Consider the following 12,317-nt stretch of genomic DNA (forward strand, 5'->3'; position numbering starts at 1 on the left):
CCTGAGCTGTGTTTTGCTTCTCCTGGAAGCACTGTTATTTCAGGAACCCTTGTGCTTTTTTGGTATTCTGTTTTAATTATTGTGCTTTGCCCTTTTTATCCTTTTTGTCTTTTGTTGCTTAGATGCTGACCAGTATGTAGGTATTGCCATAAAAAGACAGATGGATAGATAGGCGGTAGTCCAACAGATCTAGAGAGCCACAAGTTGGGAAGGCCCCAAACAGGAAGAAATATGCTTTCCACTCCGTCCTCTTTGCTGTTTACGGAGCTCTGCTGAACAGTCTTGGCGCTTTGTTCACATCTGCTTTTCTATCATCATTGCATCAAAGTCTGTAGTCTGAAATGTGGCTCAGAAATCAGGCCAAGCTTTTCTCTGGAGAATGCTGACTAATTTATTTTGCTTCCCCTACAGGAAATGTTGCTCTGCATGTCTAAGGGTTTGACGCAACATGGGAACTACCTTGTGCCATCCATGATAAGTGGGGAGTACTTTCCACTGAATTCCATGGGGTTTACTTTGGAGTAAATATGTGTGGGATCACACTGCCAGATGCTTTTCAGCTAAGTCGAACACATGGATTCCTCTATTGTGTCGTCTCAATAACCCTGTGAGGTTGGTTAAGCTGAGAGTTATTGATTGGTCCAAAGTCACCCAGGAAGTTTGATTGGCAAACAGGGACTAGAGTCCCCGTTTCCTGTGTCCTAGTCCAACAGTCTAACCATCAAATCAGACTGGCTCCCGATATTTTTGCAGTTGCTAATAAAACATGCATAAAACATAGGTGGTGCTGAAGGACAGGCTAATGGTGATCCACCAAGACAATGATTTCATTGTATTTCCTTCAAAAAAGGCACTTCTTGAGCGTATTTGCCACCTTCAATGTATTCTTGCCCCAATATATTTTTTCCAGGTATCACCACTGCCATGGAATAGAATTGTGCTAAATGTTCACCTACTTTGATTTGTGGGGTGCAGAGACAGTATTTGTGGTGAGGAAGCTGAAGTAATTCCTAAAAGAAGCACTTTCCCTGAGAACACTACTTCACACCTAAATCTGCTGCTTCATTTTCTTATTGTTTGGGAAATCTTTCTTCATAGTCTAATCCCAACCAATCAGGGACTCGTGCAGCAGATTCAATTTTGCTACATGCTGATATCACTAAAGCAAGTAATGCTAATTTACAATGAGGAATAATTCCTAGACTGCTCACATCCGTGATTATAGACACAATTTCTAGACTGGTTAATGGGGAGGTCATAGCCAATCAGGGAAGCAAAGCTCAACGGTGCATGAGAGCCAGTGTAGTGAGTGCATGAATGGGACTCAGCTGATCCAGGTCGTAGTCCCCACTCAGTCATGGAGCCAAATCCCGAGATGTTTGTAGGGGATGGATAGAAAAGCTTTTAATAAACAAACACATAAATAAATAAATGGGTGAGTTTGGGTCAGTCACTGACTCTCAGTCCAACCTACTTCACAGAGTAGTGGATAAGATTGAGAGCAGGAGGAGAACGACATAAGCTGCTTTGCATTCTTTAAAAAGAATAAAGACAGGAAATAAATCAATCAATAAAGAAATACTCAGGGCACTGTTTCCATAAAATGTGACAGTTTTGACACTTTTTAATGATTCCTTAAAAATATTCCAGGAGCATCTGTGCAACTTATAGATACATTTACATACAGTATGTCCAGTAGAAAACCATACAAACCAAGCCCCATGTTCCCATGAAGCAAAAACATAGAAACTGAACTAATTATATGGAAAGGAATTAGGTCCTTACACAGACAAAGCCCCCACAATTACGCACAAAATAACAGTCACACCAGCAAAATGCTAGCAGCAAACCTCTCAGGATTCATTCCCTAAGATCGCCAATGCTCTCCACTTGAAAACTTCAGTTACACTGTGGACTCGTCTCTGGAAACAATTTTCAAGATGATGGGTTTTTTGGGTCTCAGCAGGCCCACTGAATTCAGTTCCAATGGGATCTGCAACAGAAGAAGAATTGGGGACAATTATATTCAAATGCCAAGAAAGGAGAAACTGCATGTTTGTTGAAAAAGGAAAGACAGAACCCCTGGTTTCACCTTGTAATTGAAGCTTGAGTTCAGAGACATCCTTGTTCCTTTGAACTTCTCCCAGATGTTTAGGGCTCATCACATCTGTGCTGCAGGTTAGACCACAACAGGTTCCCCCCACCCCAATCCGGGGGCAGTCCTCGCAGTATCCTGATCCTAACAGTGAAATAACCTCTGTGCATGTACAAATTGCTTCAGACACAAAGGAGGAAAGCGGGCTGCTGCAGATTCCATGCCACAGAGAATGGGAATGCCTTACAAAACTCAGGACCTTTCCTGTGGCTTCACGGGATTTCCTGCTGTAAGTTGATGATCTGGAATGTCACAGCTGTAGCCCCAAGAGCAAAAAAAAAAAGAAAAGCTGTCTCTGGAGTCGTCCATCACCATTAACTTTGCTCAGGGGACTGATGGGGATTGCAGACCAAACCATTTTGAGGGGGCGCAATTTGGCTATCCTGCTCTGAAGGGTGTGGAAGGCAGCAATAAGAAGATGGATAGATAAATCAAGGGGCTACCTGGGAAGTCATGCTAGGAGCTGTGTTTAGACCAGTAACGTCATTAAAGCTTTTGTACATTACAGTCCTGAGCATGCCTACTCAGGTGTAGGTCTCAGCGATTCGGCAGGGCTAGTAGAGCAAGTTTGGAGCACCATCCAAACTGGGGGTGCCGTCATCCTCCAAAATTGTACAAGATTACAGGCATCCGGCAAAGTGCAGAAGTACGTGGTCAAGGAGTTTCTCTGCATTTTGCTTGCCCTCCAAAACACTTCTGGCTGAGGGCATCGCCCTGCTTGCATGGAGGAAGGGTTGCGGCATGACCAGGATTCCTCACATCCAGGCCAAGCCAGGCTCCTCGCCTGCCCACCCCCAGAGCACAACACCCCTGTGCCAGCAAGAAGCAGCCAGCTTGTTTTTAGGAAAATCGGAGGCCTTTTTAGTAATTGCACATTTTAAAACTGACGATGGATTGAATCGAAGCCCTAGTGACCGTGATTATCAAGAGTGGGAGAAGGGGGGCTGCAGCATGTAGGCCCAATTCAGCCTACCTGGAAATGAAATCTGGCCTTCTGGGGAACCCCAGTCTCTTCCTGCTGAAACCCTGTCTCTTGGGGATTCCAAGCTTTTCTGTACTTCTTCCCCTCTTCCCACCCAAAAAGGTTGAAGTGTCTCTCTGAAGGTCTAGCTACTGGCAGTAAGAGCTTTCAGCTATAAGACGCAGGTATTGATGGTGTTCTTTTCCCTTAGGCCCCACGCATCCCTGGAAGGCGAGTCCCTGAACAGTTTCTCTGGACATGCGTAACACCCACCCATCCCCACAAACTAGCTATCAGGCCCCTGCTGCAAGGAGCTTACAGTGCCAGCATTGTGGGGAGATGATACCCCCTACTCAGTTGTAGCATCAGGCACTTAGGTGCGCATTGACGGGGGAGGGGGCATTGGTCACTCATCAGATGATGGCCTCCAGAGAATGCACACCAAGCTGCCTGTCCAACACTGTTTTGAGTGCTCACATGCAAGCCCCCTTTGGCCTGTTGCTCTCCCCTGTGGGGGCAGATCACAGAAAGGGAAGGACGGGTGAGCAAGAGATAGGCAGACCCAAATTACCCTGACCGCTTTGTTTCTGCTGGAGAAACAAGACACAGAAGCACTGGGCTACAGTCCATCTTTCCAAATGCTTCATGTTGCATAAGCTGTCAATGAGATGTTACCTTTCTACTATTTACTCTCCAGAAGCATTCTCTGCATGACAGTTCCATTATATTCCCTGTCTCTGCTACAGAGGAGAAAGCTTGATTTAATTCAGACCTATTTTCCTCGGATATATGAGCACAGACCAGTCCTGGTTCCTCACCTGTGTTTCCTTGCAGGGCTTGAAGGTGAAATTCTGCATTAACTGGGCGATAGCTATCTTTAGGGTAAGGAGAGCAAACCTCATCCCAATGCAGTTCCTGGGGCCAACTCCAAATGGCATGAAGATGTAAGGATCTATCTGTTCTTTTTTCTCTTTACTGAATCTGTGAGCAGAAAGAAGAGGGGAGGGGGAAGAGTTTTTAGCGGCAACAATTGTATGAACTAATTGGTCTGATAAAAAGGACCAGCTTCCCACCAGGATCCAACAGCTCAACTAGCTCCTAGCACCATCACTGATAATAGTCAGAAAATAGGAGTGAAGTCCATTTAAGCCGAGCCAATCCCAGTAGCCCGGAACCCTGAAGTGCTCTCAAGCTCTGAGGATCCCAGGGTTGGACTTTGGGACCAAAGCCCAGGTCCCCAGAGCTGCAGGGGGCCAACAAAGGACTACCCATAGACAGGTGCATGCTGAGAGTAGCAAAAACAACCTCGCTGCATTCCTACAGCCATGACGGTGTTTTGATTTAAGCAACACCAGTGCTGTATTTAAGCAAGTTTAAAATGCAAAGATACTCAGAACATATCTGTATGTGTTGACAAATAATTTTGCTGTTCTTGTTCTAACCTATCAGGAGCACAGAAGCCGTTGCTACACATGGCATGGCAGCTGGGGGGGCAAAGAGAAATGTTTGCTGTATGCTTTTAAAATGTAAGCAATGCATGACTGTCGAATGCCTTCCCCTGTAGGGATCTACAGTTACATTGCTGCACCACAGCTTCCAAGCCTGAGGATAAAGCCCTCCCTCTCACCCTCAGTCCCTGATGACTTCCACAAGCCTTCTCCTGTTGTTCAGCCAGGCGGAGCAAGAAGCTGCAGAAGAGCTATGGCAGGGCTACAGAGCAGGTACAGTTAGCAACCAGTGGGATGGGCACCTCTGAAAGTTCTGGTCCTGCCAGCCTTTTGCAGAACCTGAATGTCTGCAGCTCCTTGCTGAGACAACAGCTTTCCCTGCTCAAAGGCCTGCAGTTCCTCGCTAGGACAACAGCACTGCAGAGAGTATCCCCTGCAGTATACTGCCCATGGTCCTGAACATTCTTGACCTTGTGGTGTGACCCAGTTCCCCCGTGCCAGACCATGCTTAAGAGGCAACTCTTCTCCAACTCACACTGAACCACCTGTAAATGTACATATGGTAGGCTCTGGGCATCAAGCCAAGCTAGGAACCTCTCTGGTCCAGGGCATCAGGTGACACTAAACAGCCAATCCCATTGTCTGCAGCTGATGCAGAGGAAGATCTGCTGCTGTTCCTCTGAGCATCTCATCACTGCAGGAGGCAATGAGCATGTGCTTCTGTGCCGCAGGAGTATGGATGCCCAAGGATACTGCTTGGGTTACTTGGTGAAATGACCACAAGAACTTAACAGACCCTTCTAAGTCCTGAGGACAGGACAACATATGGCTGCAGTGCACACAGTCCAGATGCGGCAACATAGATCAGAGGCACAACCCATGGGGCAGCCCCACATCGATGCAGAAGGGCTCCCAGTCCAAACCCTGGAAGCTTAGGCTCTAACAGGGCTATGCTCTTGACCGCTGACCCCAGTGAACATCTGTGCCTCAGGTGGCCCCGCTTGGCTGTGAGTGAAAAGCGCAGTCCCCAGCACAAAAGAGCAGGTTGCAGGGAAACGGAATGACTCTTGCTCGAAGGGTTAAAGGACAGAAGCAAAGCCATTAGCACGGGTTGCCTTCTGGCTGCAGAAGAAAAGAATCACACGCCCCCTCAGGCACGGTGATGTGCCGATGTCACGCCTCTCCACCTGTTCTCTGGCAAACGTTGACACAGGAAACACAGCCTTGGCCTCTGTGTGTGTGTGAGAGAGAGGGGGGGGGGGGAGAGAGATCTGTAGCAGGGATGGCCAGTTTTTAAGATGGGAGTCACTCATACACAGAGTATGCAGAGACCTGGAGTTCAATGTGTTTGTTTTCCATAGCATGGGTGTTGTTTTGGATGAGAAGGAGGGCTTGTTTTGCCTGCTACAGCTTGAGGACAAGGACAAGGTCAGCAATCCTGACTCCAAACCGCTACCCCGAAGACCCGTGCTTCCTCAGGCAGAAATGTGGCTAAATGCAGGCTATGTTATTACTCTTAGTGGCACTCCTGTCCACTCTTTCTCCTGTGGGGGTGTGCTTCTTGCTGCCCTTTCCCATTGCTCCTTCCACCAGCCCTGGGAGGTAAGTTAGTCTGAGAGGCTGCAGAATTTGTCTCTGCTCCACATGCCACCCCTGCTAGGTCGAAGCAAATGAAGACAAAATGGTACCTTTCGGGTCTAAATTCTTCAGGGTTGGACCAATGGGCTGGATTATAGTGCAGGATCGCTATTGGAATAGCCACCACTACTCCTTTGGGAATGGTGATCCCATTTAGCTCGACATTCTGCTTGCAGACCCTTTCAAGTCGTCCGCCAACAGGGAACATCCGGAGAGTTTCGTTCACGACCATGTCGAGATATTCCATTTGCATGAGGGAGTCCTGAGTGACTTGAGCCTTTGGGAGACACGGAATTTTGGGGAGTGGGAAAAACGTCACCATTTATGTTGGACAGAAGCAAGTCGACATAAATGTCTCAATATCGAGTGCTTTAGTCTCTAGTATTAAGTGGGGTTTGCATTTCCCCATTCTGTTCTGGGTCCCATGACACAAAGTTCCAATGCTATTTGAAGAATTTCTACCCTACCTTGCCAGATGGAATCCTCCAGAATAGAACCCTTCTTCTTAATGCTAAGTATGTGTTGAAGGGTGAAGAAGTCTGCTGCTGCGCAACAGACAAGAAAAATATGCCAACCTGGTGACCTCCAGAGGCACTGGACTACAATTCTCATCATGTCCCAGCCAACATGGTCAGTGGTGTGATGGGAGCTGTGATCCAGCAGCTCCAGTAGACACCAGGCTGAGGAACTCAAGCCGCTCACTCTCAGAGGTACTTTGCCCCCAGCATTGCTTCGTTTCTGTGGATGCTTAAAAAGTGTTGTACCACCTCATCAGTCTCATGCCCTGTGATGAGAAGGTGGGCAGAGAAACCATCTTCACCCTTCTTCTACTAGGCCCAGGTTCATGAAACGGAGCAGGTTGGTGAGAGATGTAGGACAACCTCACATCATGGATGGAATTTACTTCTCCAAGATGTAGAGATGGCCACCAGTTCAGGCCCCCTGAAAAGAGGATTTGGACGCATTCATGGCGGAGAAGACTAGCAATGGCTACTAGTCTTTGCTGCCTATAAGCCACCTGTGTGCCAGGTGGATGTGCGTCATGACCCAGAGGGAGCTCTTGCGTTGAAGTCCTACTGGTGGGTTTCCCACAGACAGCTGGCCAGCCGCTGAGTGATCCGAATGCTGGAAGAGATGGACCCTTGATCTAACCTGGCCTCAGCTCTTCAGTTTTTACATTCATAAAGGCCACACCTACCTTTTTGGGCAGAATGGTATCAATCTCATCCTGAAGTTTTTTCTGGGCATCGGGATGAGTAGCCAACATATAAGCGACGTAGCCGAGGAGGTTGCTGGTGGCTTCATAACCAGCAAATATGAAGATAACCGCTTGTGCCGTGATCTCCTCGTCTGTTAGACCTGTGTGAAGAAGGGAAGGGAAAGATGAGGGCTGGAAGCTAGATATGATGCAAGTAACACATGTGATCGCGGACACTGCAGAAACAGCCCAGGAATGGGCTGGTCTATTTTGCACCCGACAGACATGATCAATAGGGTGGCATTTCAGCTTGAATGTCTGGTATGGTTAATCTGGTATGGTTAAAGAACGCCCATGCAAAACAAAGAAAACATGGATTCCTACCACATCTATGGAATGCGCTCCCCAGAGGGGTCTGCCTGGCGCCGTCGTTATTTGTTTTTTGGCGCCAGGCGAAGACCTTTTTATTTAAGCGTCATTTTAATTGTTAATATTATTTGCTTATTTTATCTGGCCAGGGCGACTTATTTTATATTGTTATTTCTTGTATTTTAATTTATGTTGTGAGCCACCCCGAGGCTTCGGCGAATGGGGCGGCATAGAAATGTTTTAATAAAATAAAATAAAATAAAATAAAATAAAATAAAATAAAATAAAATAAAATAAATCTACTTTTCTGGCTGGTAGAGATGGGCTTATATAAATTAAGCCTTTGTCTCCTATAATGGGGCAGAAGCAGTCCCAGTTCTTTCACCCACATCAGTCTGGATTACTGGGGATGGGGCGACCCAGATTTATCTAGAGGGTTTGTCTCCTGAAGTGAAAGACAAGGAGACCCAGAAGCCGCCTGGCAGCTGACGTGGCTTCAACACTGCCAGTGAGACACGGTCCTCGTCTACACTGCCGTCTCCAGGTGTTTGCAAGCCCCTGGGCAAGACGCACTCCCTCAGTTGACTCCTCCTTCCCCTCGCAGCTGCTCTTGGTCCTCCCCCTCTTCCGCATCATCGCATCACTTCCTGCTCCTCCTCGGCGCCCCCGTGATTTGGGCCAGACCAGGGCAAGAGGCAGGGGGAAAGCACATCGCCACGGTAAAGGAGGGGCACAAGCAGTCCCCCACTGAGATGTGGGCCCCTACCAGAGACCCGACCATGCCTACGCCTGGCCTGAAGAGGAGCAAATGCGACCTTAACATGGCGCTCGAGCTCACTGCTTTCCAGAAATGATTAATTCAGCTCCCTTGGAAGGCAAGGATGACATTACCTCTAAGAAATGGGGAAATGACACTGTGCTTGAGGCTGAGATTCGTTTTCCTGTGGCAGGATGGCCACACCAGCAAGGTTTCTTCTCTGAAATTAGCACTTATGTAGTTTCACTAATGGAACGACAGGCTATGGGCTTCGTGGGACAAAGAGCCTCCCTTCAGCCCCACTGCTGGGGGGGTTCCACATCCACAACTCACACCTCCCTTCCTACTCCATACATTCCACATGCAGGTTTGGGAATTAAAACAAGACTAACCCTAGTTCTCATACTCTGTCTTGGCCATTAGGTATGATTTCAAATTATTACCTTTACTGGTGCCACCACTGTTTTGGTTTGTGCCTGCTTTTTGAGATTCAATCATCATTCGCAAGAAGTCCATTCTGCCCTGGAAACAGAAACAAGCAGTCAGAGAGGCAGGCTTACTAAAGATAAGCTTCAGGACCATGTCTATGCAGAGGTAATTCCCACGTTAAGCCCACTCGCTTAACCGGTTAAGTGAGTGTAGGATCGCAGCCAAATTCTGGTGGAATGGACTTCCAGGAAACATGTTTAGGATCACAGCTAAACTGGAATCCTAATTTTGATATATGTCGAATTTAGCATCAAATCTAGAACCACACTGGGAAAGCAGGCAAGTAAATCCAGTGAGCGACCCCAAGGTTCTTATCAACATACAGTATTGTGGCATAATAGCACCACTGAACTGCACAAACAGGACTTGATGTATTTGCAACTTGACCTCGGACTTCAGCCAAGATTCTGGAAGCTGCCACATTCCGACATCCTCCATGCTGTAATAAAGTGTCTGGAATTCAAAACTGATTCCCATGTGCACTCAGAAAGTTTAGTTGATTCTTTCCAGAGCAGAACCAACCCTTTCAGTACCTCAGGGCCATTTCTGAACTACACACAGTCTCTGATTCCTTCTAAAACAAGGTTAGCTCAACAACAACATACTGGCATCTCCTTACCTTATCTGTTGCTTGTTCCCGGTCCTTCTTCATTTCTTTGACTGCCCTTGTAAAAAACTCTACAGCGTCAGAAGCAAATATGGTAATATTCATCATGTTCAGAAAAGGAGTTATCCATGGAAAGACCACTGGTGGAGGAGAGGAGAAAAAAGCATGAGAAGGAGGGAGAACCATCACAGCCACCAAGTCCCCATCTTGTTCTCTGTTTAGGACAGGGAGAAGACCCTTTTTGAAGCCCACATGGGTTCCATCCGGCATTTTTTTGCATGATTCCTTCTGATGGTCTACACATCTTTGCCTGCAGTGTTTTGATCAGAGAACCACATTCCTCTATATCCCAAGGGGTGCTTCATGAATTAGTGCTGGAAGTGCAAATCAGATCATTTCTCCTTAAAATGCAAACCAAACGTCCCCCTTCCTGACTCGTCGACTCGGCTTGCGCGATACAGCAAACCACCGTGAGCCTGTCGCATCACACAAGGTGTTCATGAGATCATGACGACCCCACATGGGTTAACCATAAGGGTTCTAGCATCGACCGTCTTTGCATGGCTCCATCTCTGCATGGGCCTGCTTGGCACAGGTTGTCGTGTTGCCTGAACCCAGCCGACAGGGGTGTCTGCAGGTTAAAAACAACCCAGAAACAACCCTTGCTTTAGGGTTCTTAGTTGTCTAATACTCAGACCACACTCAAAGAACTCCTGTTGCCTTGGGTCGCTTGCCAAAACAAGCCATGGCGAATTGCCCATCTGTGGGTACCAGCCAATCAAACTTCCAGAGTAGACCACACATTAAATCAGTGTAGGCAGGTCAATCCATTTTTAATCTTTTCTACATGTGGGCTTGCTGGTCACAGCTCACAGGATTTATGAGCGCAGTCCTGTGATTAGAGAAGGCTGAGAACATAATAGGTATAAACGATGAACACGGATTTCAAGGCAGTAAAGCAAACTTACTACATGCTAGAAAGACTGGCGAGAAGAAACTGAACCTCACAAGTTTCCTTCCCTCCTTGACAAAGGGGTCTTTGGGGTTGTTAATAGAATCAGTGGTCACCCCAAACGAGGTGCTGGTGATGACATCCATGCTGTAGGCACCAAATGCCCTAAGAGGTAGAAAACGGAACAGAAAGAAGGCTTAGTGGAGGTCCAAGGAGGAAATGCACTCTAGGACCCAAGTCCCTGTTTGCAATTTCTTATATTTCAGCTGATATTGAATTCAGTGGCCAGAATATTCACCTATACCAGGCACTGGTGTCATGTTATACTAATCCTGTGCCAAGTGAACTGGTTGTCTATTCGTTTCTGGATTCTGTCAAAATAGCTGATGTTAAGCTTTAAGGTCTCTCCCAGGTCTTAGGTTCACCTCAGACGACCTGCTGTTTCTAAGCAGCAGCAGAGGAGGGATCCTGTGGGCAGAAACGTTTTGGTGTTGGTCCCACATCTCTGGAATTCCCTCCCGCAAAAGATGGGCACGTGCTTCTCTGTGGGGGCTTTTAAGCAGCACACATCTAGGTTAGGAGGGGAGAAACTGGCCTTCCAGATACTGCTGGACTACACATCCCATCATCTCTTACCACTGGCCATGCCGGCAAGGATGATGGGCATTGTAATCAGGGAGGGCTGCAGACTCCCCCCTCCCCCCCAAGCTAGGAAATTTTCAGCTCTGTACTTTTTTGCTGACTCTGATTAAAAATAAATTTAAAAATGTTTTTGGGGAAAAAATTGCTAACACTGGTTAAAAATGAGTCCTCTGAGCACCTGCAGTAGTTTCCCATTTTCAGTTCACCTAGATCATAGCACCATCCCGACCACAGAGATAACACAGAGTTTGCTTTCACTGCCTCGACGCTAAGTATATTGTATTAGGGAAAAAACCCATTCTGTTGTGAAAAGGATCTGTCCTGAGCTAAAAATACTAATAACGAAATTAGCATCTGTCACCGTGCATGCCATCATTTCCCCCTGCCCGCAGCTATAACGTATTTTTAAAGAGGAGAGAGGATGCTGCAGCAGGCAAAATCCGTCTGGGAGAGCGGCTCCTGGCCGAGGCATGGGCCTGCTTACCATTGCCCCCGTCGCGCGCCACTTTCCGGGTCATGCTCTCTGGGGTCCCCAGCTGCAGGGTGCTGGGCACAAGCCCCGAGCTGTGTGGGGAGCATGGCTCAGCCCCCCACTCGTCATGCCCCCCCTTGCTCCTTCACCGGGACCCCCTGCCTCCTGCTTGTTCTGTGCCTGCACCAAATCTTGGTTTCAGCACAGCGGCTTAGGGCGGGCGGATGCCGCCGAAGGCCAGCCAAGAGCTCCTTGCCCAGAGACTCCAAAAGGCCAGGCTCTCCCTCCCGCTTCCGAGAAAAGCTGGGCTCCTCATCTGCAGAGTGGGTTGCCACTGCAGCCGTCCTTCACCCCGTTCGGCCCCCTCCGCGAATTTCAGTCACAGGCACCCCGCCTTTCCCTCTCCCCAGTCCTTCAGGTAGGCCCACCCACCCGCCTGGTCATGAACAAGCCGAGCAACGGGCTGTGTTGCACTCACTCTTTGACATCCAGAAGATCTCCTTTCTTGGCCTTTTCCCCAAGATATTTCGTCAGTCTGTCGACGTGGTGCTGGATGATGGGGATCATCTAGAAGAAGAGACGGGGCGGGGAGACGCAAACCAAACGACATGAGAAAGCAAAGGAGAAGG

General features: G+C 47.9%; 1 protein-coding gene across 1 annotated transcript in view; it reads right to left on the bottom strand.

Moving 5' to 3' along the window:
* Window positions 1–1,593: 1,593 nt before the first annotated feature.
* Window positions 1,594–12,317, bottom strand: part of LOC123025020 (cytochrome P450 3A9-like) — an 18,922-nt gene continuing 8,198 nt past the window's right edge. The window contains exons 6-13 of the mRNA XM_044433423.1: window positions 12,167–12,255; window positions 10,591–10,739; window positions 9,635–9,762; window positions 8,970–9,048; window positions 7,401–7,561; window positions 6,253–6,479; window positions 3,935–4,097; window positions 1,594–1,993 (exon numbers count right to left, since the gene is read on the bottom strand). Coding sequence (XP_044289358.1) covers window positions 1,904–1,993; window positions 3,935–4,097; window positions 6,253–6,479; window positions 7,401–7,561; window positions 8,970–9,048; window positions 9,635–9,762; window positions 10,591–10,739; window positions 12,167–12,255 — 1,086 coding nt within the window. The 3' untranslated portion in view covers window positions 1,594–1,903. The remainder of the gene's footprint in view (window positions 1,994–3,934; window positions 4,098–6,252; window positions 6,480–7,400; window positions 7,562–8,969; window positions 9,049–9,634; window positions 9,763–10,590; window positions 10,740–12,166; window positions 12,256–12,317) is intronic.

This window comes from Varanus komodoensis, unplaced genomic scaffold, assembly GCF_004798865.1.
Source record: "Varanus komodoensis strain SLA01 unplaced genomic scaffold, ASM479886v1 scaffold26, whole genome shotgun sequence".
Taxonomy (NCBI): domain Eukaryota; kingdom Metazoa; phylum Chordata; class Lepidosauria; order Squamata; family Varanidae; genus Varanus; species Varanus komodoensis.